The sequence below is a fragment of the Taudactylus pleione genome, unplaced genomic scaffold, assembly GCF_031769625.1.
Source record: "Taudactylus pleione unplaced genomic scaffold, aTauple2 ptg000006l, whole genome shotgun sequence".
In the NCBI taxonomy this organism is placed as follows: domain Eukaryota; kingdom Metazoa; phylum Chordata; class Amphibia; order Anura; family Myobatrachidae; genus Taudactylus; species Taudactylus pleione.
Window position 1 is genome coordinate 27,544,780 of NW_028284409.1, and position 27,242 is coordinate 27,572,021.

The 27,242-nt window shown below is 41.6% G+C and overlaps 1 protein-coding gene across 1 annotated transcript in view; it reads left to right on the plus strand.

The window, feature by feature from the left end:
* LOC148543160 (solute carrier family 22 member 3-like) overlaps window positions 1-27,242 on the plus strand; it is a 397,488-nt gene that overhangs the window by 228,572 nt on the left and 141,674 nt on the right. Inside the window, exon 5 of the mRNA XM_088451782.1 lies at window positions 1,120-1,237. Coding sequence (XP_088307908.1) covers window positions 1,120-1,237 — 118 coding nt within the window. The remainder of the gene's footprint in view (window positions 1-1,119; window positions 1,238-27,242) is intronic.

Here is a 27,242-nt window from a genome sequence, read left to right on the forward strand (position 1 = left end):
TGGACGTGATGCTACATTGGGCAAAGCCGGATCTGTCCCAATAATAGGCCAATTATTTTTGACAGATTTCACAAACTTGGTGGCCTTTGTACTAAACTGGGTAATAATAACCATACTTGTCTCAATCAAAAACATAGGCAGCCTCCTTTCTCTGCTAAACAACTGACGGGCTCTTCTCAAGCACCTTTGTATCACTTTTGGCTGGACTTCTGCTAAATCCTTTTCAGTGTTGTTACACAACACTCTTATAAACTGTTAAACTGGCAAGCCTCAACCAATGTAACTAAAATTTAGCAGAATGCTGAGGCTGAATTTTGGATAGATGTGAGTACGCCTGAAGTTGGACATAAACAGGTTAGCAAACACAGATATCAAGTTCGAGCCCATCGCGGTCCCAGTATTCTGCACAAAAAATTACTTTGCATACTGGAAGTGATTATTTTCCTAAACACACATATGGTCACAAACAAAATCAAGAGGAAGGCCACAAAGTCAGATTGTAACATCGATGTATTGTACTGACAGTACAGGTACCGTTCAAATATTGCTATATATTTCTTTTAGCCAGTACTGGGACTACCAAACAGTTAACTTGCATTTAAACCTTGCACTGTTAAAGAAATACTTCACTGATAGAGATTAGGGAAGCCAATCCTGCCTCATTTTATTCAATCCCGGGATTCGGGATAGAAAAAAATCAAAATCTGAGAGTCCCGGGATACCTGGAATTCAGTTGAGCAATGAAAATATTCTTCATGGTCCTACATGTATAAGCCATAAATGTTGTTATTTTATTCCTGTGGTGTGGGGGGTGGGCATGAAAGCCTTTGTTTCTGGCCTAGACTTTCTTACCAATTTTAGTTGATTTTTACATGCGCTTTCTATTAATTTTTATCACTTTTATGTCCATAGTACAGTGCCCTGCAATGAATATATAGACATATGCTTTAAGGTTAGTTTGTTTGTGCACCTGAATTTAGAAATCGGACAGGACAGACAGAACAGTAGAGCATATTACTATGCCAATTACTATGCACATTTATAAGCATCAGATTATAGCTAATGTCTACATTTTATAATGACATTAATGAGAGTGTAATTTCTATGTTCTATTTACAGGTTCATTCCCGAGTCCCCACGATGGCTACTGATCCGCAAAAAGAAAGACAAGGCAATGCGTATAATGGGTGACATTGCTAAAAACAATGGGAGGTATCTAACTCCAAACTACTGCCAGGTACCCCACTTTGTTACACTGAAGTATGGAAATGTTTTTAACAAATTTTACATTTCTACTAAATTACTAAAGCAATTTAACAATTAACTGACTGACAAAATCTTTTTTTACTGACTGTGTCAGAGCTAAACTTTGCTTCGGCCATCTTGACCAGTGTTAACAGTGCAGTCTGCCAGTATACAGTAAAGGAAAACATGCAGCTTTACCAACATGTATACACTTATACTGCCGACACAGTCAAAGTGCTTTAAGCTGCATTTTTTCATTGTCGGCATACTGGTGCCGGCATAATTCTGCCAATCTCATGCTGTGTAGAGTGTCGCACTGGGACATGAAGGGCCCACCGGGGCCCATGCTTAAGGGGTGTGGTCATCCACAAGTGGGAGCGTGACCAGCCACCACAGATACTTGGCTTACCATTAGGCAAATCTTGGTGTAGTTTCTATAGAAGGGAACCAAGTCCCCATGCTGATCAGTGGTCCTGCTCCACCAGGTATCTGACCGTCTAATAGAGTAAAAATCTATAATATGAGGTGTGGAACCTGACACCGAGAGGAGGGGGTGGGCCCACAGGCAGTGGGACCCACCGGGTATTTCCCGTGTACCCCTGTGGGCCAGGCCAAACATGGCTGTGTATGTATCCCATGTTAATAGTACATAAACCTCCATAAACTATTCTACCCAATTACCTGCCCTCTACACAGTCCACATAACTTTACATATGTTTTCTTTTTATACTCGTACAACTTACTGACCCAGGGGCGTTTTAAGAGAGGAGAGGGCCCGTGTGCAGACTCAATGCGGGCCCCCTCCTCTCTCTGGTGGTGCAGTAGATTCTGTCTTAAGCTGGGCATGCACTATACAATTTTCTGTCAGATATCTGTCCAATCTGGCTGGTTGGAATGAAAACCTGGTAATGTATTGGAGCAAATGACAGTCGATCATATGGTTTTAAAAACTGAAAAAAGGACAAAAAAAATTGTTCAAATTTGTTAAATTCATGTCTTTTAACCAATTTGTCTGAACAACCATTTTTGGCTATTTTCCAGTGTTTGTGAGCAAATGGACGATTGTCATTTTCTTCCATACATTACCAGGTTTTCATTCCAACCAGCCAGATTGGACAGATATCTGACAGACAGTTGTATAGTGTATGCCCAGCTTAAAGGTGCCTACACACTTACCGATCTGCACACGATCCGACATCGTGTACGATCTCCCTTGAAACTCCTCCCCGGCAGCTCGATGATTTGGTAAAGTGTCCAATTTACAAACAATCTATCGTGCATCCAGACTTTTTCCAGTGCATTTGTGTACCAGATTGGCAGATCTGCCCTACAACATGACAGATATGATGAAGCAATGTGCGACCAGCGGGGACGCGCATCGCATTGTGGGGACTCACGATTTGGGCATTTTTTACATGATCTGTCGTTCCAATGCATCAGAATCGGGCAGATTGTGTAAAAAAAATGCCAAGTGTGTAGGCACCCAGGACAGGTAAGTATAAGACTATATGGGTGCTGGGTGTGCGGTATGGGCCACCCTGCACCCAGGAGTCCATGTGCCCCGCAAACCCTGCACCCATTATAGGTCCGCCCCTCTATTGACCCCAGGTGAACACTGCTGTGTGACTGAATCATATAGCCAACCAAGAATCTCTATCTGGCTGGTCCAATTTGCAACATGTAGCATTTGTCCTCATGTATCAAGTTATTATTTTCCTATAGATTGCAGGTTTGGGAGCAGGGTCCTCTTACCTCAGTGTGTCTGTTACAATACAGTGTTAAAGCCCCCATACACGGGGCGATTTGTATCCGATCCGATATCGCATATGATTCCCTTGAAAATTCTTCCCTTGACATTCTGTACGATTTGTATTTAGAAATGGTGCGATTCTACAAACGACCATACGATCCGATGTATCTTAAACGATTGTAAATCGTTTACGATCAATCGTATGCTGCAAATACACACACGATGCATCTGTTGGAATGTCAAAAGGGGAGGGCTTATCTAGGGGGTATAAAAGACAGAAAAGACAGCATCCATTTTAGATCTGTGCACACTCTGCTCAGTGACTAGTGAGGCTTGGTTTTATACCCTGCTGAACGCTGTACTTTGCTAGTGTGTAATGCTTTGTTTTAAGGCTTGTCTTTTACAAAGTATATTATTTCTCTACTTTCTGATGGATTCCCATGGCCAGAGCTTCTGTTAGCCCATGGCTATCTGAGGCTGATAGGTGTAGGGTCTGAAGAGAGGAGGAGGATGCGGTCCTGCTAAGGAGTGGCTGACGCAGAGGAAGAGCTGCTCCCATATGCCCCTGCTGATGGAGATTAGGGAGAACAATCCGGACGATTATCGCAACTACTTGCGGATGGATGACACCACATTCCAGGAGTTGCTGCGTCTGGTGACTCCCTATATACAGAGACAGGATACCAACATGAGGATGGCCATTCCGGCTGAGGAGAGGCTGATTTCGATGCTGAGGTACCTGGCTACAGGAAGGTCGTTTGAAGACCTGAAGTTCGGGACCCTCATTTCATCCCAGGCGTTGGGGCGCATCATCCAAGAGACCTGTGATGCCATTGTCAATGTCCTGAAGTTCTGCTACTTCAAAGTAAGTAAAACATTATACATTTGTTTCTTGTGAAATAAATTATTATAATTTTTTTTAAAACACAATTGTGTTTAGTAAAACAACCAACATGGCTGTATATATACTTGTTTGTGGGTACATGATTCCAAGCCAACATGGCTATTGTGTGTACCAAACCAACATGGTATATTTACCATATAAAAATTTGTATGTCCACAAGTAAAAAATCGGGTGATATTTAATTAAAATGGTAAAACATTCTGCAACTTTATGCAAATAAATGCACTGATAAAAACCTACAGTTTTATGTCTCCCATTAGTTAATCAGCTGCATAGTATACGGCGTATCAGATGCTGGATTGAACAGGCCACGAGGCACATGGCACAAGTCCAGATTGAGGCCCTTGCATGCAACAATCTGACCATGTGCCATGTGCTTCAGGACACTGTCCAACTTGCGTCATCAACGCCATGTACCACGCAGCACCTATTGGGAGACATAAAACTGGGTAATAGTTGAACATAATGTGAAATCAAAAATTTGAAAATGTAGGTGGGTCCTCATCCTCTACCAACATGGCACTATACACCACTTGAGAGGATGTGGAGGGATTGGTTGATTGTGGAGTAGAATAACTGGGATATGGTGGTGTGGCCTGGTAGGATGTGGATGGGACATAATTAAATGGCTTTAGCGTTGTCTGGGGGACAGGGTCGTCCGTTATCCTCGTACTGGTTGCCAGCTTTTTCATTCGCCCCCGGATAACCGTATCATAAATGAGGCGTTGGGCATGTATCTGCTGGCTTTCGTATATTTCCCGGAGCGTGCTGGCTATGTGCGTGCCCAGGTGGTCGAACATGTCGGGCGGTTTGTTCAAAGCCTGCCTGACCTCATTCAAAAGTTCCTCTGGTTGATCCTGTGTTCGGCACTGGTATCTCCGGCGTTTAGGCGCAGGTTGTGGTGTTTCAGGCTGGGTTTGAGATGGAATTTGCAGGCTGACCACTAAATCCAGGTTTGGGTTTGAAGGCTGTTGGAGGAGAGAGATAATTGTATAATGTTAATTACATGGTTTTCCAAGTTTTAATTCCTTTTTTTAAAAATTCTAGTTCCCAACAACGGTGGAGGAGTGGCAGACCATTGCTGAGGAGTTTGAACGGAGATGGAACTTCCCTAACTGCGATGGAGCAATAGACGGCAAACATGTCCGGATTACCCTACCTGTCCACAGCGGGTCCTTTTATTATAATTATAAAGGATTTAACAGCATCGTGCTCATGGCGATGGTTAACACCAATTATGAATTTATTTTTGTGGATGTGGGCAAAAATGGTCGTGCTTCGGATGGGGGTTCTTTTAAGCAAATCCTCTTCTATGAGAGACTCAGCTCCAACCGCCTGAATTTACCATCTGAAACTGAAACAAAGCACAGCCTAAACTATGTTTTTGTGGCTGATTAGGCATTTGCTCTCCATGAGCATTTGCTGAAGCCGTATGTGCAACGAGGTCTTACAAAAGAGAAGCGCATTTTTAATTACAGACTATCCAGGGCTCTCCGAATAGTGCAGAACACATTCGGCATTCTATGTAACCGGTTCCGGGTGTTCCATATCTCTATTAATCTACGTATGGATAAAATAGATTCCGTTGTTTTGGCCTGCTGTGTCCTCCATAATTTCCTATGGAAAAATAGTTCTAACTAGAGGACATCAGACACAGCAGTGCTGGACGACCAAGACCAACCGGAGGAAACAGTCCCAGTGCTCTCTGTGGCCCCACCTTCAATGGCTTCAACAACAGGAACTGTGAGGGCTAAAGAGGTGAGGAAGCAATATCTGGCCTGCTTCAACGGAGTGGGGGCAGTACCGTGGCAGGAGGACAGTATCCGCTAATGGACTATAGTGGACATATGAACTGTAAAATTAAAAACTACTTACGACTTCACAAAAGGACTCTTGTTCTGCGTCTGGGTTCTCCACTCCAGGGTCCTCTGTAGTCATCACCATTAGGCCTGTGAAAGTCGCTGCAGCTTCTGCTCATGCAGGAATTTCAGCAGGTCAGAGTACCACAACGTACTTGTATAGGTGTCAGCTGCCCCTGCTCCGGATGCCCAGGACTCTTCCTGCTTCCTTTTGTCCTTCATGTATACAGTGCGGAAATTCTGTATTTTGTTCTTGACCCACACCACTGTGACATCATCATCTGGATGGAAGGTCTTGCTAAATGCAATTAGCTCCTGGATAGCCGCATTGCATTTGATTTTGTTGCGTTAGTGCTGACTTTTGACTTGTGGTCATTGAAGATTTCAATGAATCCCGGCACGAACTCTCTCTCTCTCTTGCACTTGTCATTCCTGTTGGGGAAATATAATGAAAAAAGTTTAAATTATTGTAGGTATTAAAGTTGAACATTTGTAAATAAATAAATTTTTAGAGTTATTACTGTTTGACACAATAAATACAGTTTTTTTAATTGGCATGTGATATTTGGCAGAAACAGTGAATTTAACCTTGGGTATGCATTGGTGGGTCAGGGGTTAATATACACTTTGAGGGGCCAAGGGTATGCATTGGTGGTGCAGGGGTTAATATACACTTTGGGGTGCCAGGGGTATGCATTGGTGGTGCAGGGGTTAAATACACATTGGTAGGGCAGGGCTATGCATTGGTGGCGCAGGGGTTAATATACACTTTGAGGGGCCAAGGGTATGCATTGGTGGTGCAGGGGTATTGGTAGGGCAGGGCTGTGCATTGGTGGTTCAGGGTGTACAGGCAATATATACTCACTTTTTAACACACTCCACTATACAAGATGCTGCTGCTTCTCACTTCTCCCGTCGTCTGCCACAAAATGGAGGAGAGGAGTGTCAAGGGACATTGCAAATCGTATCGTACTGCAGCAAAAGTACGTACGATGTGTGTCAAACCATACATGATGGATCACAGATCTTTCTGCAAAATCATCTGATCTACGATGCCGATCCACAACGCCGGGGACGCGCATAGCATTGTAATCGTCTATGAAAACACTAATTTTCACACGATTGGTCATTTCGATCAGTCGAAAACGGCCAGATCGTGTGAAAATTCGCCCCGTGTATGTACTGTGTTGCTTCCAATTTCAAATTGCGATGGAATATGAAGAAGCTATAACTAATTATTAGTAAATTAATATAATAAATGAATGGTGTACTGTAGACCTTTTGATAGCTGTTAGGAAAAATTAAAACATGGATTTATACATTGACTGTGAATCTCCATATAACGTCTATAAATGCCCGTAACTACAATCTGGTCAGGCAGTATATTTTCACAGTTCACATCTTATGGAGGATTATTTAGGCATTAGACAGCTAATATCCTGCTACAGTATATAATTGAAGATGAAGTTACTCTAATTGTAGTTCTGTAACAGTTATTTCTACTCAGTGTATAAGTTAGTTATACTTTGCTGATTTACATTTTTTAAAGTGTGAAATAGTACAAGAATGAATAACTATGAAGTTAGATTTTGTATTCAGGTACTGCATATTAGGTTAATATTGAAATATCATAATTTTTAATGTTCTCATTTTAACAGTGTATTTTGTTAACATAATTGTTTTTCTACAACAATTTGCTACAATTTAATTTTGCCTTTGACTTTACGCTCATTAGTTTATAGTCCCTTTGTTATTTTCTTCACATTAAGATTCAGACTGTTGCTTCCCTTGACAAAACCTCTTTAATAGAGAGGCAATGTCACTTTAGAATGCACAGCAATAGATTTGGAGCATGCCTAAAAAGTTGAGATGGATAAAAGCTTTTTTTTTTTTTTGATGATCCTCCAATGACTCAGTGGCATTAATCAACAGTTCTTTCAACCCAGTGTACTATTCTTCCGCAATTAAGGGAATTAATGGAATACATTGCTTTTAAATTGTGCCAAGGCAGGATCAACGGCAACCGCAGTTATTTGTGTTTCTTCAGAAAGAATACAAAAAGGTTATCACCTTGTCAATTTTGTCAACCTCCATTTCAGTAACCTTCAAGAAAAGGTACCTACTGTACCTTGGACCTCTTTCTGAGAGAGAAGTAACACAAATCTCAGTTTGAAAAGATGAGTTCCTGTTTGTTTACATACTATGTTATTTTCATTCATATTTATTTTTATATAAGATGTAAAAATTCTTCTGAAAAAGTTTTAAAAAATCAAGAGGAATAGTGGTAGATATATCAATTAGCGCAAATAAATTGTGATGATTTCCAGCTCTATCTGCCTGCATACCAGCATCTTTATCACCGGTATGCAGTATTGCATACACGCTGGGACAGCTCTTCTGACAATTGACTTTCCGGGAATCTCAGCCTGTGCCTGAATACGTGGCCATCGGCAACTGAGAATATAGGCTTCTATAGCCAACTCCATCTATTGATGCATTGGCTACCAGGGTTGTGGTATAAAAGATAGACAGTTAAAAGGTCAACAATGTCTAGATCAGTGTTTCCCAACCTCAAGGCACACCAACAGTCCAGGTTTTAGTGATATCCATGCTTGAGCACAGATGGTTAAATTAAAATAACCGAGGTACTAATTAAGACACCTGTGCTTACGTATGGCTATCCTTGAAACATGGACTGTTAGTGTGCCTTGAGGACCGTGGTTGGGAACCCCTGGTCTAGATAGACACCAGATATTAGACAGGCAATAGGTCAACAAGTAAGTAAATGGTCCACACTTATTTTTGTTGTTCTTTCTAACCCTAATATTCAGTTTGCTCCTAAATGCCAGAAAACAGATGAAAATGGTCATTCAGACAAATTTGTTAAATGTTTGATCTAAACAATTTGTTCAAACAACAGTTTTTGTCCATTTTCCGGCATTTGGGAGAAAATTACTGATTGTCATTTACTTTCATACGTTACCAGATTTTCATTCCAACCAATCAACTAGTTGGATGGTTGGACCGAAAATCTTTACGTGTGGACCCAGCTTAAGTTACTAATATGTATAATATGTATCCACCTTTAACCTCCCGTTAATTGGTTTACCTTTTTTCTATCAGTGCCTCCACCCAATTTGTGGTTGGTATGGACCTACTTGGGAAAACACAAATGCTAACAACGATTAAGTAATGTGGTGTAGATACCACAATATATACCGTATACCCATATTCTGCTCACATCCTGTCATTCTTGGATTTGTTTGGTCTCCAATGACTCTCACCGCTCCTCCCAAAAAGTAGACACCATCCCGTATAGTTTAATTATAATGCAGTTTATACAGACACAATATTATAATATAATAATAATAATAATAATAATTTTATTTATATAGCGCTTTTCTCCCATAGGACTCAAAGTCTCTTTGCAGACATCAGAAAACATGGTACATTGTACAAGGATTTGGTGTTGCAAAAAAAAGAAAACCACACCGAGATAATTAAAATCAACCGAAACCTAGAGAGCACAATAAGCATATTGCAGGGTTGGTGCAGACATTTTGGGAAATAACTTCCATGGGTTATATATTCCACCCACAAAGGTACCAAATGAGGCAGCCGTCTTGGGCGCACTACGTAGGATTACCCTGGGTGGAATAGGTTACGCCTAGAAGAGATGACACAAAATGGGTGTGGTTGCAGCGTCCTGATGCTAGGAGTAGGGTCCCAACATAATAATCAGGTCCATGCATATTTCATCCCATCAACGAGTGTACCAGGTGAGGCAGCCATGGTGGGCGCACTACACAGGTTGCACTGTGGGTGATAAACCATACTCATACCCATATTCATGCATATAAGACCAAGAATTTATCTTTTTTGCATTACATAACTTATCACATACAGGGGCCTATTCATCAACACTAAAATAAAGTTTTTAAGGACATTTCCTTAATTACTATTATTTTAGTATTCATGAATAGTCGTAGGATGCAAGCGGTCGCTCAGAAACAGGGCGGCCACTTGCATCCTGAACGGCCACCTCCATGTCGGTCGTTAAGACCATCGCGACCATCGGGGCTTACGACGAGACCCTAGGGTAGGGTCTCGTCAACCTTAAGCCCCAGGGAGCTTCCTGCTCTGTTTGAGCAGGAAGCTCCCCACTGACATCACTGATGATATCAGTGGGGACGCCCACAAAACGGCAAGCATTCCAAAAGGAATGCCTCCGTTTGGCTGGGTTTGCCCGCCCAGCAAACGGAGCGAGCTGTCAATCAACATCGACAGCTCGCTCCGTCTGCTTCGAGCCCTCTAATGACGGGTGATCCGTCATTAGCGGGGGCTCGCGCATGCGCACGACGGAGCAGTCTCCGTCGTGCGCATGCCCTGTGGACCAACATGGAGCGCTCGCGACCGACTCTGAATAAGGTCCACCATGTTCTCCTAGCATAACAGAATAAAGTTTAGTGAAAAAATTTTTTTTTTTTTCTTCTAAACTGTACTGCGGACTGCTGGGAGAACACGTGTCAGAGCAGACACCGGAGACGGAGGCGCTGCAGTGGGCAGGTAAGTGCGGGGACAGGGGAGAGGTATGTGGAGGGGGTGTTGGGAGGGACACACATAATTACTGCAGCTTTAGGCAGTGCAGATTCCAGCTTCAGTAAGTTAGTGTAGATAGGGAAAACTATATATTTCCCGAAAAGCTGTCATCGCAAAAATTACAGCTTTTCGAAATAGATAGTTATGGAGAGGAGGAATGATGAATTCCTCCAGTAATTAGGTAGAACTCCATGCAAGTTCTAAACCTACTGTAATTACATCCATCAAATTTTAAGTTATGATGAATAGGCCCCACAGTTTGATACTTATTAATACATAGAATGTAAAGGAACAATATTATAAAATTATGTAGAGTCAACAGCTTATCCTTTAGCTGTTAGTGGGAATCTAAAATAGAAGACATTTGCAGTAGAGGCCTGGCAGAGCATCACCAGGGATGAAACCCAGCATCTGGTGATGTCTATGCGTTCCAGACTTCAGGCTGTAATTGCCTGTAAAGGATTTGCAACAAAGTATTAAAAAGTGAAAGTTAGATTTAGAATTGTTTAGTTTGTCCCATTACTTTTGGCCCCTTAAAATGTGGGAGGCACATATAGAAACCGTTGTAATTCCTACACCATTCACCTGATTTGGATGTAATTACCCTCAAATTAAATCTGAAAGTCTGCAGTTAAAGCACATCTTGTTTGTTTCATTTCAAAACCATTGTGGTGGTGAATAGAGGCCAAAATATGAAAATTCTGTCAATGTCCCAATATTTATGGACCTGACTGTATATATATGTATATATAGAAATATATGTATGTGAGTATGTGTGTATATATGCTTGCACTGGAGAGTGCCTGAACTTTTTCCTTTTGTGTATATATTTGTATATGTGCATGTGTGTGTATATATGTGTGAAAATCAAATCTGCATCAGAGTGCCTATGTGCTAGTGTAACTAGTATGTATAGGTATATATAAATATATGGTGTATATAAAATAAATGTAAAATACAAAGTGCTGTGCATCAATAAATAGTGATATAATAACTTAAATGTGATATATGTATAAATATGTCAAGTATTGTATTAAATCTATAGTACACAGTGTTCAGTAAATAAATTAGTGACCTCTAAAATACAGTGTACAACAGTAGATAAATATTGAGGATTTATATAAATCACAGACAATATATATAAATATTTAGTTAAAAAACTAATAATTTAATTATGATCTGATAAATTAAAAACATTCAACATGGGGTTGACAATAAATAATCAAATGCTGAACATGGTATTTCAAAAGCAGAAACAATAAAAAATGTGTGTAATAAAAAATAAGACACACAAAAAAAATTCACATATCTTAGGCCACAGGTTCTCAAACTCAGTCCTCAGGACCCCAAAACAGAACATGTTTTGCAGGTGTCCTCACAGAATCACGAGTGAAATAATTAGCTCCACCTGTGGATGTTTTAAAATGTGTCAGCGAGTTATGAGTACACCTGTGCTCCTGCTGGGTAACCTGCAAACTGTGACCTGTGTGGGGTCCTGTGAGATCCTCTGTCTTAGGCAATTAAAAATATGCTGTGGAGCTTATCTTGTATAGTGGTAGTAAGTTCATGAAAGGTAAGAGGAGCAACCAACGCGTTTTGTCTTGCTGTCAGACTTCTTCAAAGGATATAGAGCTCCTGTTTGGTGTCTGGTTTATAAACCCCCTTAATAGGGACAAAAAAGCACCAATTGGGACTTAATGTCCCATCACTTCCGGTTCCTGGTTTAGAGGATCAACACTCAGGAGTAAAAGTCTTAAATACATATAACCATAGAAATGTATCTGTTATAAAGTACCAAATCGCATTAGATATGTCCAGATAATTCGGTTTCCCCAGCCTTAAACAGTTTGTAGTCTGGCCAGTGTAGTGTGTTATATACGCCCTTAGTGAGGCCTCGTGGTGCGTCATTTCCACCCATCCCATCGAACTGTCTTGGGAGTGTCATCACTGACCGGCGTTACAACTTCTGCCTGTCTCCCGAATATTCTGTCTTCTTCTGGGTATGTCACTTCCGCCCTTCGATCAACTCAGGTCACGGACATCTTTGTCCTCATGTGAGCCGGGCGCGGCCATCTTAGTCCACCCGTTTGTCATCATCATATTTGTTCGGTTCCACAATCTGTGGTGTCATCAAAGCCCGGCTTGTGGCTTCATCCTTTCTCACGGATGTCCTGTCTCCCACTAGATGCATCACTTAGGTCAGCTGAGATCGCGGCTATCTTTATCCTCAAATGATCAGAGCGCGGCCATCTTTGTCCACCCACGTACATGTCAGCTAATGGATGTCAAAACATACATAGTGATTGATTCTTGATTTTGAAGCATTGTATTCTATTCGGAGTTGAAACAATACACTTAAAAATAGTTTATTTCTGAAAAGATAGGAGGACATGATTAAGAATTTATAACATTAATTATAAATGGGGTATAATAGCCTACAGAGTAGTAATTATTTTATAGTCAGCACTAGTAAATATATAATTCAAATCAATCACAAAACTTAATCAAATAGTAATTTGTGGAAGTACTAATCAATAAAACATTTTATGTATACAATGATGTGTCTCAGTGTCAAATCATTTATGGAAGCATGAAAGAAAAAGAAAAAGGAGAAAGAACTAAGAATAATTATTAAATGCACTGGATTATTTTATCGTAATTATGCAGATTTGATGAATGAAGGATGCACTTTCTTATATAAGGATTGTCCTTCAAGGACTTATGATTAGTGTCAGTGGAAGGTAGAATACACAATAACATTCAATTGTGGTCAGAAAAAAATCATGGATCCAGAATATTTCAATTGTAGTCAGAAAGATGAGTAGTAACGATTCTTGGTCATTCGTGATATATGGGTTAGGAAGATTCTGATAATCAGGTTTTGGTTCTTCACTCAATGATAAATTTGCTTCTTGTTTTTGTAAGTGCATTCATTGGAGATTTTCTGTTCTTTAGGCATAAATTGAAGAATGATGTGTCAAAACTGGATTATTGGCTGAGACAAGATCAGTTTAAAATTGAATCGCAGCGACACCATCTTGCGACTGGCCGCAAGACGCCATTTTGTGAAATGGCCACCTAAGCGCCATTTTAGATAAACTCACACTTTAGTACATGTGGCGATAATACTATTAGCATCATGAGAATGCTTCTGTGCCCATCGCCATAGGTTACGGCGATTCACTAAATGCCCATTTCATTACTTTACGTATTATAAATGATATATATTTCAGAAATGGCTTTACAGTATGCCAAAATTGCATTAGCTGAATAGAGCAAGTGGCCAAGTGATAACTAGCTTGTGTAGATAAACTTCCTGGGCAATGTCTGCTCTCACTACAGGTGGTCCAGCTAGAATACACACCTTACATTAGCAGGCTTCCTGCAATGACATGATTTCAAAGACTAGAGTGTCATCTTAGGTCTGTCTCTTGTAGCTGGGCTAATTTGCATTTCACACAAGAGACTGGTAGAATAAAGAGTATTTCTTTTGAAGCCTGGGACAGGTGGGGGGGACTGCTGACAGAGTGGGCATGTGGAACTATCTGGCTCAGCATGTCATACTGCTAAGATGTTCACTTAGTGAGAGTTAAGTGCACCCTTCCTCATACACACATTAATACGTCTTTATATCAAACCCCGAATACTCACACATTATATATTCACACATAAGGTTTAATAAGCTTTAAAGTATATGATTTAAGTTGGTTCAGTTAGTTTAAATGCTGAGAAATAAAGATATTTGATAACTAAGGTTCTATACATGTTAAGACAGCCGTATTTGATTTCAAACTGATGCATACTCTTTCAACAGAATTCCGGTACTATCGGTGTGGAGATCGCATCATGCATTCCCAACTTATGAACCTTAGAGACTACAATCAACAAAATGTATATTTTAGGAACAACTGTTAGGATGCAGCATGGGGAGGCGGGAGGCAAAAGACCCTCAGTTGTTAGAGGCTGGGCGAGTCTATTTGAACCAGCCTGTTAAACGCACTGTAACATATGCTTCTCCCCTGGGAACCAATGGCATAAGCAAGAAACTTCTCTATTGTTCTGTCTATTCTGGGGGGGTATAAACATGTGTGCTCAAACACTGGGTCTTTAGTCTTCTTGCTGAATGCTGATTGACGGAGGTTTTCTTTCTGAAGGCCGGGATCTGGTCCAGAGGCGCTGCGTATGTATACTGTACTTGGGTCTGTATAATTCCTTTGCGCTAAATTGTACACAGATCATAGCATGTAACTGACTGTACTTTTACTTGAATAATACTTTGTGCTTCGGAACCACATGTTCTGAGTCTGGAGTCTCTATTTATTGTAAGACTGCATACGCAAATTAGTGTCATCAGAGGTTTATAGGAAGGATTTTAGAAGGTACAGGCAGGGGTATATAGAGGTTAATTTTAATATCATTAGTTGGGGGCTCATAGTGAAGTCACTTACCTGCTCACATGGTACATACGGCTATCGATATTTCAGCAAAGGGTGGAGTGGCCACATGCAGGGTTTGCCTGCAACTGCTTTGTGCTGAAAGATTGCTATCCGTCTCCGTGTGAATCAAGGAAGCTGACTAGAATGCAGGGACAAGAGAGGAAAAAGTTTGTTTTCCTCTGTTGATAGAACGTTATGTTTAAAGGGGTGCCGCAGTACTGAGTACGCGGCTAAGTCGCAGGTTTGTGCATAGCAATGACGCACTATTGTGTACGCAGCTAAAAAGTCATTATACGGTTGTGTGGTAGTCGCATTATTGTGTATGTGGCTGATCGCACAATAGCGTATACGCACTTCCGGTTCTGCTGCCACGTGTTTTAACAAAGCCGTTGAGGTTTACCTTTTTCAATTGTTACCAATATCTGGGTTAACGTTTATTTTTCTGCGCACGAAAAAAGTGTGTAACAGTGAATATTTGTTGAACAAATTAAGGGTATCGTATGATCCTTAAGGGCTAGGTGCAAGGGTTAGTCTAGCCGCTCGGTAAGTAGCTTTACCGTTCTATACACAGTAGCAGGTGTACATGTTGTCTTTGTTGTAGAGAGGTGCGTGGGAGTAGCCAACATATAAACTCTCATAGGTGTGGAAGTTGCCTTACTAAATCTTATCCGGGTGTGGAAGTTGCCTTTTTCAAATCTTATCCAGGTGTGTAGGCGCCGCCGACTTAAATCGTCCACAGGTAAGTGAAAGTATCTTGATTGTCTTTCAACAGTTTAAATCTTTATTGAAAAGCTTAGGAGTTGTCTCAGAATGGGAGCCGCGCAAACAGTAGAGATGTTAGGCAATGATGTGCTGCTAATGGAGGCGCCGATCGGATCGGCCCATCGTATCATGCATACTAAGTACGGTACTTATGCAATAAGGTATTCTGATTTATGGTTTAATATGATGAGGAAGAGTGTTAGACCGTTTCCCAGAATTGGTAGTTTTGATAAAAATGTGTTAGATAATGTCCGGGATCACATCAGTTTGATGCGCTCCTGAAAGAAAAAAGTTAAATATTTTGAATTTCTAAAACTGTGGCAGCATGAAGGGGATGCGTGGCTTAAAAATGTGCAAACGACGCAAACTAGCGTTGTGAGCACATTGCCAGAAAATACATCCGCGGCGCTAAATTGCAATACGGGCGAGCCGAAAAAAATGGCGCACACGTGCAGCAAGGTAGCATCGTGGAGAGTATTGCCTGCAGTTCACGCTCACCTCCCCCACCTTATGTGGATGGAGGTGCAAATACAGTTACCAAAAATACCCATAAAAATGTAACAAGCTACTTCTACCCTCTCTTAAGGAACTATAAAGAACATGTTCATGATGTGGATGATGAGCCTATTGTAATGTCTGCCATTTCCCATGCTGTACAAATGATAGATGCGGCATCACCACAATCACGAGTGGTGCCTCCATCTCCATCGGTAACAGCAAGGGAAGTGTTAATGCCCTCTGCACCCATAGAGGAAGTTGTTCATACCATACGCAGCAGCAGCAGACTAAACCCCCAGCCAGGTAATCAGATCAAAGGTAGCAGTGCTACCGGTCTGCATCCCATTCGGACAATAACTGTTCCAAATGGAAATGCAGATGCAAACGGTATAGTGCCCATGAGGGAAGTAGTAATGCATTGTCCTTGGACAACAGCAGAACTAAATTCCATCATAAATGATTTCCCCGATCCCAAAAAGGAATTAGCCAAATGTCAAAGATTTTTGAGAAATTTGGGTAGTTCACATGAACCCACTAATAAAGATTGGCGTGTGGTGTTAAGGGCCTGCCTACCACGCAATACCGACGTGACAAAATTTATCACGGATTGTGTATTGGATGGTGACGTTCCCTTAACAGACCAAGTAAACCAAGGTAATATTTCCCACATTGTAACTCAATTGGGTATATATTTTCCAGTAGTAGTTAACTGGAACAAAATTTTCACCATTAAGCAGAAGGAGAGTGAAACTGCAGAAGATTATTGCGATCGGACTCTGCAGGCTATCACCCACTACACTGGGATAGAGGATATTAAAGATAGCACTAACCACCGGGGAATGATAGTCACGGTACTTTTGGACGGTCTGAAAGAGAGTTTAAAAACTCGGGTTCAGACCTCACAGCCTGGCTGGTGGGGACTCACAATAGATACCCTCATAGAAACTGCCATTGAACATGATAAAAACATCTCCAAGAAGTGAGAAGCCCAGAGCGAAAAACTAATGGCTGTAATACAAGCTCTAGAGGGAATGACGGTAACATCACAGCCAACAGACACACTTGCACTTGCACACACACTTCTGAACAAGTATGTGCTCTCACTAACCCCACGCAACAACAAACACAACTCTATCCCACTAACCCGATGCAACCACAGGTCCCAGGCTACCCACCAACTTCTTATCCCCCACAATACCCTTACCCTCCCTGTCCTTACCCATATCCACCACCTTTACCCTCTGCGCAAACCTCACAACACCACATGTCTTCATCCGATACACGAACATGTTTTTACTGTAAACAACCAGGACACTTAAGTAGAAACTGTACAGTAAAAAGAGTAGGAACCCCACATCAGGGAAGACCTGGATACCACCATAAGGGATATGCACAAAGGCCAGCAAATGTTCAGCAGGTACCAGCTCCTATTGTAGCTGTAAATGCTTTATTGGAGAATGGTAGCCAACGCTAGGGGTCAGGTCATACCTGTAGTCTACAGATAGTCAGGTTAACGGGAAGTACTAGGGAAGAACCGGTCATGATGGTTTATGTAGCTGGTACTGAATATCCTTTTCTTGTAGACACAGGGGCGACCAGGTCAGTGATAGAATCTCCCGTTAATTTGCAGGTGACCAACGAGACAGTACCAACAATGGGTGTAACAGGTAAAGTGTAACATTTTCCTTTAACAAAGTCCACAGAGGTTACTATTGGGCCGTTACATACCAGGCATTCTTTTCTCCTGGCTGCTGCGGCTCCGACTAACCTACTGGGCAGAGACTTGTTATGTAAGATGGGATGTGTTTTATATTGCACCCCTGATGGTGTATTTTTAGATATCAGAGAATGGTATACGAGGTGCGGGATATGTTAGACACTCCTCAAAGTATAATGTATCACTCTACAGTTTTAAATGAAACTCCATCACAGGTAGATGAAATGTTGTCCCTAATTCCAGATTCCCTTTGAACGAAAGATGGACAGGACACTGGATTAATGGCAAACGTAAGCCCCGTAATGGTAAATTTAAAAAGCGGTAGGCAAGCTCCAAAAATTCCCCAGTACCCACTAAAACAGGAGGTAGAATTAGGGGTTTTTCCAATAATTGAGCGATTATTGCAACAGGGAATTTTAGTTCGTACAGCTAGTGTAGCCAACAGTCCCATCTTCCCGGTGAAGAAGAGTTGTGGGAGGGGTACAAGACCTTAGAGGTGTTAATAAGGTAGTAGAGAGCCAATTCCCTGTAGTGCCAAATCCAGCAGTCATTTTGATGCAGATCCCACCAAATGCAACCCATTTCACTGTCATCGACCTCTGTTCTGCTTTCTTCTCTGTGCCTCCCCATCCTGACTGTCAGTATCTATTCGCATATACATACAGAGGTTTACAATACACATGGACACGATTACCCCAAGGTTTCATAGACAACCCCAGTATCTTCTCCCAGGCATTGCACGACTGTTTACAATCTTTTCAACCTGCCAATGGATCTGTTCTAATTCAATATGTGGTCGATTTTTTGCTATGTTCTGACTCGTTTATGTCATGTTTGAATGATACTAAACTTTTGTTACTTCATCTCTCACAAACAGGACACAAGGTGGCTAAGGACAAACTACAGCCGTGCCAATCCAGAGTAAAATATTTGGGACACTGCCTAACCCAGGGGTTACGACATCTTACAACAGTTAGAATCCAGGCCATACAAAACATGACACTGCCGCAGAATCAACAGCAAATTCGTACCTTCTTGGGAATGTGTGGATACTGTAGAATGTGGATACCAGGTTTTTCTATTTTGGCCTTACCTTTACAGGAATTAGTCTCTTCCTCAAAGCCTGATCGTGTCATACACACAGAGGAATCAGAGCAGGCTTTCCTTAATCTTAAGGATAGTCTGACGAAAGCTCCTGCATTGGGAGTACCCGATTATGAAAAACCTTTTGATTTTTATTGTACGGAAGCCAATGTTGTGCTGCAGGTGTCCTTACACAAAAACATGGTGATGCCAGTAGGCCCGTAGCATACTACAGTGCCCAATTGGACACTGTGGCAAGATCACTCCCCACCTGTTTGAGAAGTGTAGCCGCTACCCCTCTATTGGTGAGTAAAAGTGAGGACGTAGTATTGGGCCATGATATGATTGTCTACACTCCCCATGCTGTATCTGCTCTGTTGAACTCAGCTCAAACCAGACACGTCTCCTCGGCTAGGTTCACCAAATGGGAACTAGCTCTAATTGCTTCTGCAAATATTACTGTTAAACGTTGCAGTACGCTGAATCCAGCAACATACCATATGTACAACATGCTGTACAAAGGGTGGAAGGAGAGGAGTTGCTGGCGGGAGGTGAGTTCGGCAGACATAATGATACACACGATTGTATGACATATCTGAATCAGACCTTTACTGCTAGACCTGACATACATGACACACCTTTAGAGAATGTGGATGTAACTTTTTATACGGATGGGAGTTGTCATAGACAAACAGACACAGGCGAATTATGTACAGGTTATGCTGTTGTAAATGACACAGACATCATAGAAGCTAAACCTCTCGGTCCTCTTCACTCAGCCCAGGTGGCAGAGTTAGTAGCACTGACTAGAGCATGTGAACTGGTAGCAGGCAAATCTGCTAACATTTACACTGACTCGAGGTACACGTTCGGGGTGGTGCACGATTTTGGGGCTCTATGGCGTCTGAGAAATTTTATGACAGCAGCAGGCACACCAGTTGCACATTCCCGACACATAAAACATCTTTTAGAAGCAATCCAACTGCCCAAAGCGGTGGCAGTAATTAAATGCAAAGCCCATACATGTGAGGATGACCCGGTGTCACTGGGCAACAACAGAGCTGATGAAGCTGCAAAATGGGCAGCAGGGTTAAAACTGTTTTCTCCAACTGAAACAATTATGTCATTTCAAACAATTGATATGCTGAAATTAATTGAGATGCAAAATTTGTGTTCAATTCAGGAAAAATCCATTTGGAAGTCCAAGGGATGTGGGCAAGAGTCCTCTGGGCTCTGGAGGGACGGACATGGTAAACCAGTTGCCCCCAAGGCATATTACCCCAGCCTGGCTGAGGCAGCACACGGCCTGACTCATCTGGGTAAACGGTATGTGCAAGTTGGTGAGGGCATACTGGTGCGCACCAGGTTTTTCTTCACAAGCAGAAAAGATAGCAATGTCCTGTCTGACCTGCTTGAGAAAGAACATAGGGAAAGCGATCCCTACCGAACCGTCCCACATTCCACCGACTGATGGACCTTTCCAGGTGATACAAATTGATTTAATCCAATTACCACCCTGCAGGAACCTTAAGTATGTATTAGTGTGCACAGACGTATTTTCTAACTGGGTTGAGGCCTACCCAGTGGCCACTAATACTGCTGCGTTTACTGCCAAAAAAATTGTTCAGGAATATGTATGCAGGTACGGTATCCCTAAAATCATCGAGAGTGATAGGGGTACCCATTTCACAGGTGATGTTTTTCAAAATATGTGTAAGCTGATGGGTATTAATAGCCGACTTCATACCCCCTACCGACCGCAAGCCAGTGCCAAGGTAGAGAGGATGAACGGGACTATTAAAAATAAGTTAAGTAAAATCATGGCAGAGACTGGACTAGGCTGACCAGAAGCGTTACCTTTGGTCCTACATAGCATAAGGACCACTCCTAGACCTCCTCTGAATCTGTCCCCATTTGAAATATTGTTCGGTAGACAACCTCATTTGATTATAAGTCCACAGGAAGACCTGAAGGGTAACAACGAGGTAACTGTAAAGTATCTTATATCAATGAGTAAGCAGTTAAAGCAACAGCAGCAGAAACTGAAATTGTTGTCCAATGATATGCCTGAAACTAAATATCATGATGTTGAACCAGGAGAATATTTAATGATCAGAAATTTCTTGCGTTAAGGTTGTTTGACTGATCGGTGGGAGGGCCATACCAGGTGCTGCTGACGAGTACTACATCTTTGAAGGTGGCCTAGAGATACCTGGGTCCATTCCACTCACTACAAAAAGGTCAATCAACCGGTGGAGAAACAAGTCAGAGACAAAGCTGATAGCGTGGACCTGTCGATCGCGAACTTGTTCCGGGAGGATTGAACAGGTTGTAGTGAGAAATTTGCACATCTTGTTGTGACAATGGACAGGCTTGCTGTGTTCATTTTCATATTCTCTTTTAGAGTGTTCACCATCCTGGTCAGTTCGGGGATATCCAGTGTCTGTGATGGGGGACCGATTGAGGAAACGGGAGCTGATGGCAGTGCTGATGGAGTGGAGTCAGGAGGAGTGCAATGCCAATCAGGGGAGTGTCTGACCAATCTTAGTACTGTTATTGTTAAGAGAGCTGTCATTCCGGATACTCAGGGAAGGTGTGGAGGTTTATTGTCTGAAGATTCCTGTATTTGTGAGCTTTGTGGGTCCCTAGTTGATGAGAACTGTATCCAATGGTGCCAACCTAAATATAATCCGTACTGGGGTGGGTATCCTCTAGAGGATTATCATGGCATGGTGGGCAAAGTGTTCAATCAAACTGATTGCTGGGTGTGTTCACATGTGCCACAGGGACAGCATAACGTAGGGTTGGTGCCATTTCCGCTAAATACCACGGAAATTTTAGAATTGCAAAAAGGGAAAACCTTGGATGTAAAATTTCTCTCATCCAAACCACCTCATTTCAAACTCCATCAATTCCAAGTAGATAGATCACTTTTGTGCTTAAACATAACCAACCCCAATAGACCCGGGAGTTGGGAAGTGACGGGGAATAATCAGACGATGACCTTCTCACAAAGAGCTGATAATGAGTATATAAACCATGATCTATTACGCTCCATTAAGTCTGGTGGGAAACATTTTAGGTATCGGTATACATTGAGTTCCACCAAAGAAATTATTGGTAAGGTGCCAAATGGTTATTGTGCTAAAATAATACAGCTAGAAACTTGCATGAACCAGATGGAAGACCCAGAAATAGGATTGTTTGCAAGGGAAATGCGCTTAATGATAATGATGCATACCATTCCTTATGTTCTCCCTGATAATGTATATTTCATCTGTGGAAGAAAAGCGTATAAATGGCTGTCCCCGAGTTCCGAAGGTTTGTGTTACCTGGGAAGAGTAGTCCCAGAAGTTATGACCCTCACACATGTTGAAATACTGGGTATACATAAAATCACACTGTAACCATATCTTCACACACAATATGAACACAGAGGCAAAAGAAATATGATACTTGGTGACATACATGAAGCCACTCAGTTAATCAGTGAGACAACTGGCTTTCAAGTTTTAGTCGCATTGGATCCCACCAGGATCGCTCGGGGTACATTAAATTTTAGATATATTCAGGAACTTGCTAAATTGATAGATAATATCACCGAGATGTACGATGACACGTTCAGGTATACAGGGAGAGAATTTCAAACGTACAAGAAAGAACTGGTGCAACAAAAGCTAGTGTTGAATTAACTGCTGTTACTGGAGGATATTGCGTAATGTTAGCCACCCAATTTGGAGTAAAATGTTGCACCTATGTCACCAATGATACCAGCGACCCTAAGGAGGTGATAGACTGGAAGATGGATGAAATTCTGCAGCTAAAGTGGGAATTTCGTAAGAACCATAACGCTTCAGTGGCTGAAGTAGGGGAGAAGATAGAGGGATGGGTTTCATGGCTGAGCCCAGTGAAATGGTTCTCAGGTCTAGGGGAATGGGTCCAGGAAGTGATCGCCAGCATAGGCAAATTCTTAATCCTTATACTGATTGTCATCATAATAATTGGCATATGCATCCGGTGTGTTCCTATTGTGTTGAAGTGTGGAAAATGTAAAAATAGAGTAAAACGAAAGAATTAAATTATGATAGTGGCCAGTATGAATACCGAGGTAAATACAGACCTGCATTACAACCCTGAGCTAGGAAATACCATCATTTAATGTATTATATTTAGCCATGCATAAAAATGTATTATTGAAATGTTATTTTTAAAACACCTCAGATAATGTAAAGTCTAAATTCCCCTTCAAGACTGCTTTTATAAGACTGGTGCATCCCCACACCTTTCACATGATCTTCCAAGATCCGCGGTGTGCGTATAATAGTAGTTTTATGTCCCCAACCAGAGACACATTATTGATGGATTAAGAACCACCTTTTGCCATCCCATAATAACACTAAATAATATATAAATGTAAGCCTAAATTAAATTTTAAGATCAGATTGTGATAGCATGTTGTTCGCTATCAAAGGGTGGACTGTCAAAACTGGATTATTGGCTGAGACAAGATCAGTTTAAAATTGAATCGCAGCGATACCATCTTGCGACTGGCCGCGAGACACCATTTTGCAAAATGGCCACCTAAGCGCCATTTTAGATAAACTCATACTTTAGTACATGTTGCGATAATACTATTAGCATCATGCGAATGCATCTGTGCCCATCGCCCTAGGTTACGGCGATTCACCAAATGCCCATTTCATTACTTTACGTATTATAAAGGCTATATATTTCAGAAATGGCTTTACAGTATGCCAAAATTGCATTAGCTGAATAGAGCAAATGGCCAAATGACAACTAGCTTGTGTAGATAAGCTTCCTGGACAGTGTCTGCTCTCACTACAGGTGGTCTGGCTAGAATACACACCTTACATTAGCAGGCTTCCTGCAATGACATGATTTCAAAGACTAGAGTGTCATCTTAGGTCTGTCTCTTGTAGCTGGGCTATTTTAATTTCACACAAGAGACTGGGAGAATAAAGAGTTTTTCTTTTGAAGCCTGGGACAGGTGGGGGGGACTGCTGACAGAGTGGGCATGTGGAACTATCTGGCTCAGCATGTCACACTGCTAAGATGTTCACTTAGTGAGAGTTAAGTACACCCTTCCTCATACACACATTAATACGTCTTTATATCAAACCCCGAATACTCACACATTATATATTCACACATAAGGTTTAATAAGCTTTAAAGTATGTGATTTAAGTTGGTTCAGTTAGTTTAAATGCTGAGAAATAAAGATATTTGATAACTAAGGTTCTATACATGTTAAGACAGCCGTATTTGGTTTCAAACTGATGTGTACTCTTTCAACAGAATTCCGATACTATCGGTGTGGAGATCGCATCATGCATTCCCAACTTATGGACCACAGAGACTACAAGCAGCAAAATGTATATTTTAGGAACAACTGTTAGGATGCAGCATGGGGAGGCGGGAGGCAAAAGACCCTCAGTTGTTAGAGGCTGGGCGAGTCTATTTGAACCAGCCTGTTAAATGCACTGTAACATATGCTTCTCCCCTGGGAACCAATGGCATAAGCAAGAAACTTCTCTATTGTCCTGTCTATTCTGGGGGGGTATAAACATGTGTGCTCAAACACTGGGTCTTTAGTCTTCTTGCTGAATGCTGATTGATGGAGGTTTTCTTTTTGAAGGCCGGGATCTGGTCCAGAGGCGCTGCGTATGTATACTGTACTTGGGTCTGTATAATTCCTTTGCGCTAAATTGTACACAGATCATAGCATGTAACTGACTGTACTTTTACTTGAATGATACTTTGTGCTTCGGAACCACATGTTCTGAGTCTGGAGTCTCTATTTATTGTATGACTGCGTACGCAAATTAGCGTCATCCTTAAAGGTTTATAGGAAGGATTTTAGAAGGTACAGGTATATAGAGGTTCATTTTAATATTGTTAGATGATACTGTCAGAAAGAATGTATATACGTCCAATGTGTATCTACTGCACCTGGTTTTCCCCAGCGGTCACCCATCTGGGTACTGGCCAGGCCCCAAATGCTTAACTTAAAAGATCAGACGAGATTGGGTGCTTAAACCTGGGTATGGCTGTAGACATCAATTAGGACCAATGGTATCAGCCCAACTGTATCCATCGCCGCTCTTACAAGAAGGGAACTATCTTGTAGTTATCATTGAAACCCCGAGGAGTCATAGTGTCCAATTCAATAATCCAATACATCTTGCGTCTTGATAATTTATTTGCTAGATCTCCTCCTCTCTCCCCCAGTTCAACATGCTCAATTGCCTTGTAGGTCAAATCATCAGGATAGGAGTTGTGGTGTAAATTGAATTGTCTTGCGACCATATATCCTTCTAGTTTATTCTTAATATTTCGTATGTGTTCTTGTATCCGCAGTTTGAGGGTTCTCTTTGTTTTGCCCACATATTTCAACACGCAAGTGCATTCTAACACGTGTATATATGACTGACGAGGAATTGCAATACATATGGTGTTTAATCTTATATTCCTTGCTGTTGTCAGCATTTGTAAAAGTTCTTCTTTGTCGGTGCACAAATGTACATATGTTGCATTTACCACATTTGTAGCAGCCAGGACAACTGTGAAAGGGAGTATTTATTGTGGAATTGCTCATCCTTAGCATACTTGGGGCCAATGTGTTTTTTAGACTTTTGGCCTTTCTAAAATCACTGGAGGTTTGGGAGGTAAGACCTCTTTCAATACTGGGTCCATCATCAGGAGTTTACAATGTTTGGTTAGTATATTTTTGATCTGTGATTCTTGTGCACTATAGCTGGTAATGAATGGAATGATGTATTTTTCTTGTCTCTTGGAGCTCTTATATTCAAGTAAGTCACATCTATTTAATTGGCTCGTCTTGTATTCTGCTTCAGATAAGATTTTAGTAGGATACTCCTTTTCTATGAACCTAGTGGTGTACAATTGTACCTGTTAATTTTATGTACTTTGGGCCTGATTCAGACCCACTCGCAAGCGGCTGTCCGCTCGCAAGTGGGTCGATGTTCTGCACTGAGCATGCGCACGACGGAGGGAGCTCCGTCGTGCGCATGCGCCAGTCGCGACGAGCAAAGGAAAGTCCTTCGCTCGTTGTGTCTGATCAAAGGGGGCGTGCTGTCGACATTGATTGACAGCACGCCACCTATGGTGGGCGTGCCGGGGGCGTGCCTCCCTGACGGGGGCGTTCCTAAGGGACCGTCTCCTGTCAGAAGCCGGCCCACTGACATCAATAGTGATGTCAGTGGGAGTGATTTTGGCTCTGATAGAGCCAAAATCACTCCGGGCCTTGCGGTTGAAAACCTCAACCGCAGGCTCCGGCTCGCAGTTTCGATGGTCGCGATGGTCACTACCTTCGCGGCCATCAAACTGCACGCTCGTATAGGCTGTGGGTGGTGACCCACAGCTATACGAGCGTCCAGGAGGACGCTCCATAGTTATGGAGGATGGCCCTCATTCAGAGCGTGCGCTCTGCTCAGAGCGTACGCTCTGAATGAGGGCCTTTGTTCACTGCAGTTTCTTCTGATTCTATGAAACTGTGAGCGGGGTATATTCCTCTTCCACTTTTGCAAGTGTCCGCTTTTATAATGTAAATAGCTGTTGGTGTCAACTTCTTTCACATAATTTTTAGTACATACTTTGTTTCTTACACCAATTAAATCAAGTCTAAAAATTCAATAGAGACAGCATTGATATTAGATGTGAACTTAAGATTCATATTGTTATCCATAATAAAATCCAAAAATAACTTAATATGATCCTTCGTTCCCTCCCATATTATCAGGATGTCATCTATGTATCGTTTATATAGTATGACATTTCCCTTGAATGGATTGTTGTTGTAAATATAATTATTTTCCCAGCACCCCATGAAGAGGTTTGCAAAACTTGGGGCAAACATTGTCCCCATTGCAGTCCCACATATTTGTTGGTAAAATTTATTTAAAAATTTAAATTAATTGTGATTCAAGATAAAAGCCATAATATCACATAAGAACTCTTTATGTAAGGTGCTGATTGATGGATCCATGTCTAAAAATTCCCTACATGCATTAATCCCTTTACAGTGTTCGATGTATATAGTGATTGTACGTCAATTCCAATTGTTCTTTCCACTCTACTCCCTCCATGATTTGCAAGACATTAGTGGTATCCTTAAGATATGACTGCAACTATGTGACATATTTACACAGGAAAATGTCCACATACTCCGATAAGTGGGATGTCAGGGAATCAATCCCCGCGATAATGGGTCTCCCTGGTGGATTCGTCATCGATTTAAGAACCTTTGGAAGAAAGTAAAAGATGGGGTAGGGGGATTGGTTATTAGGAGATATTGAAATTCTTTAGTGACAATACCATTGTGTAGTCCATATACAAGGAGTACTCTTAA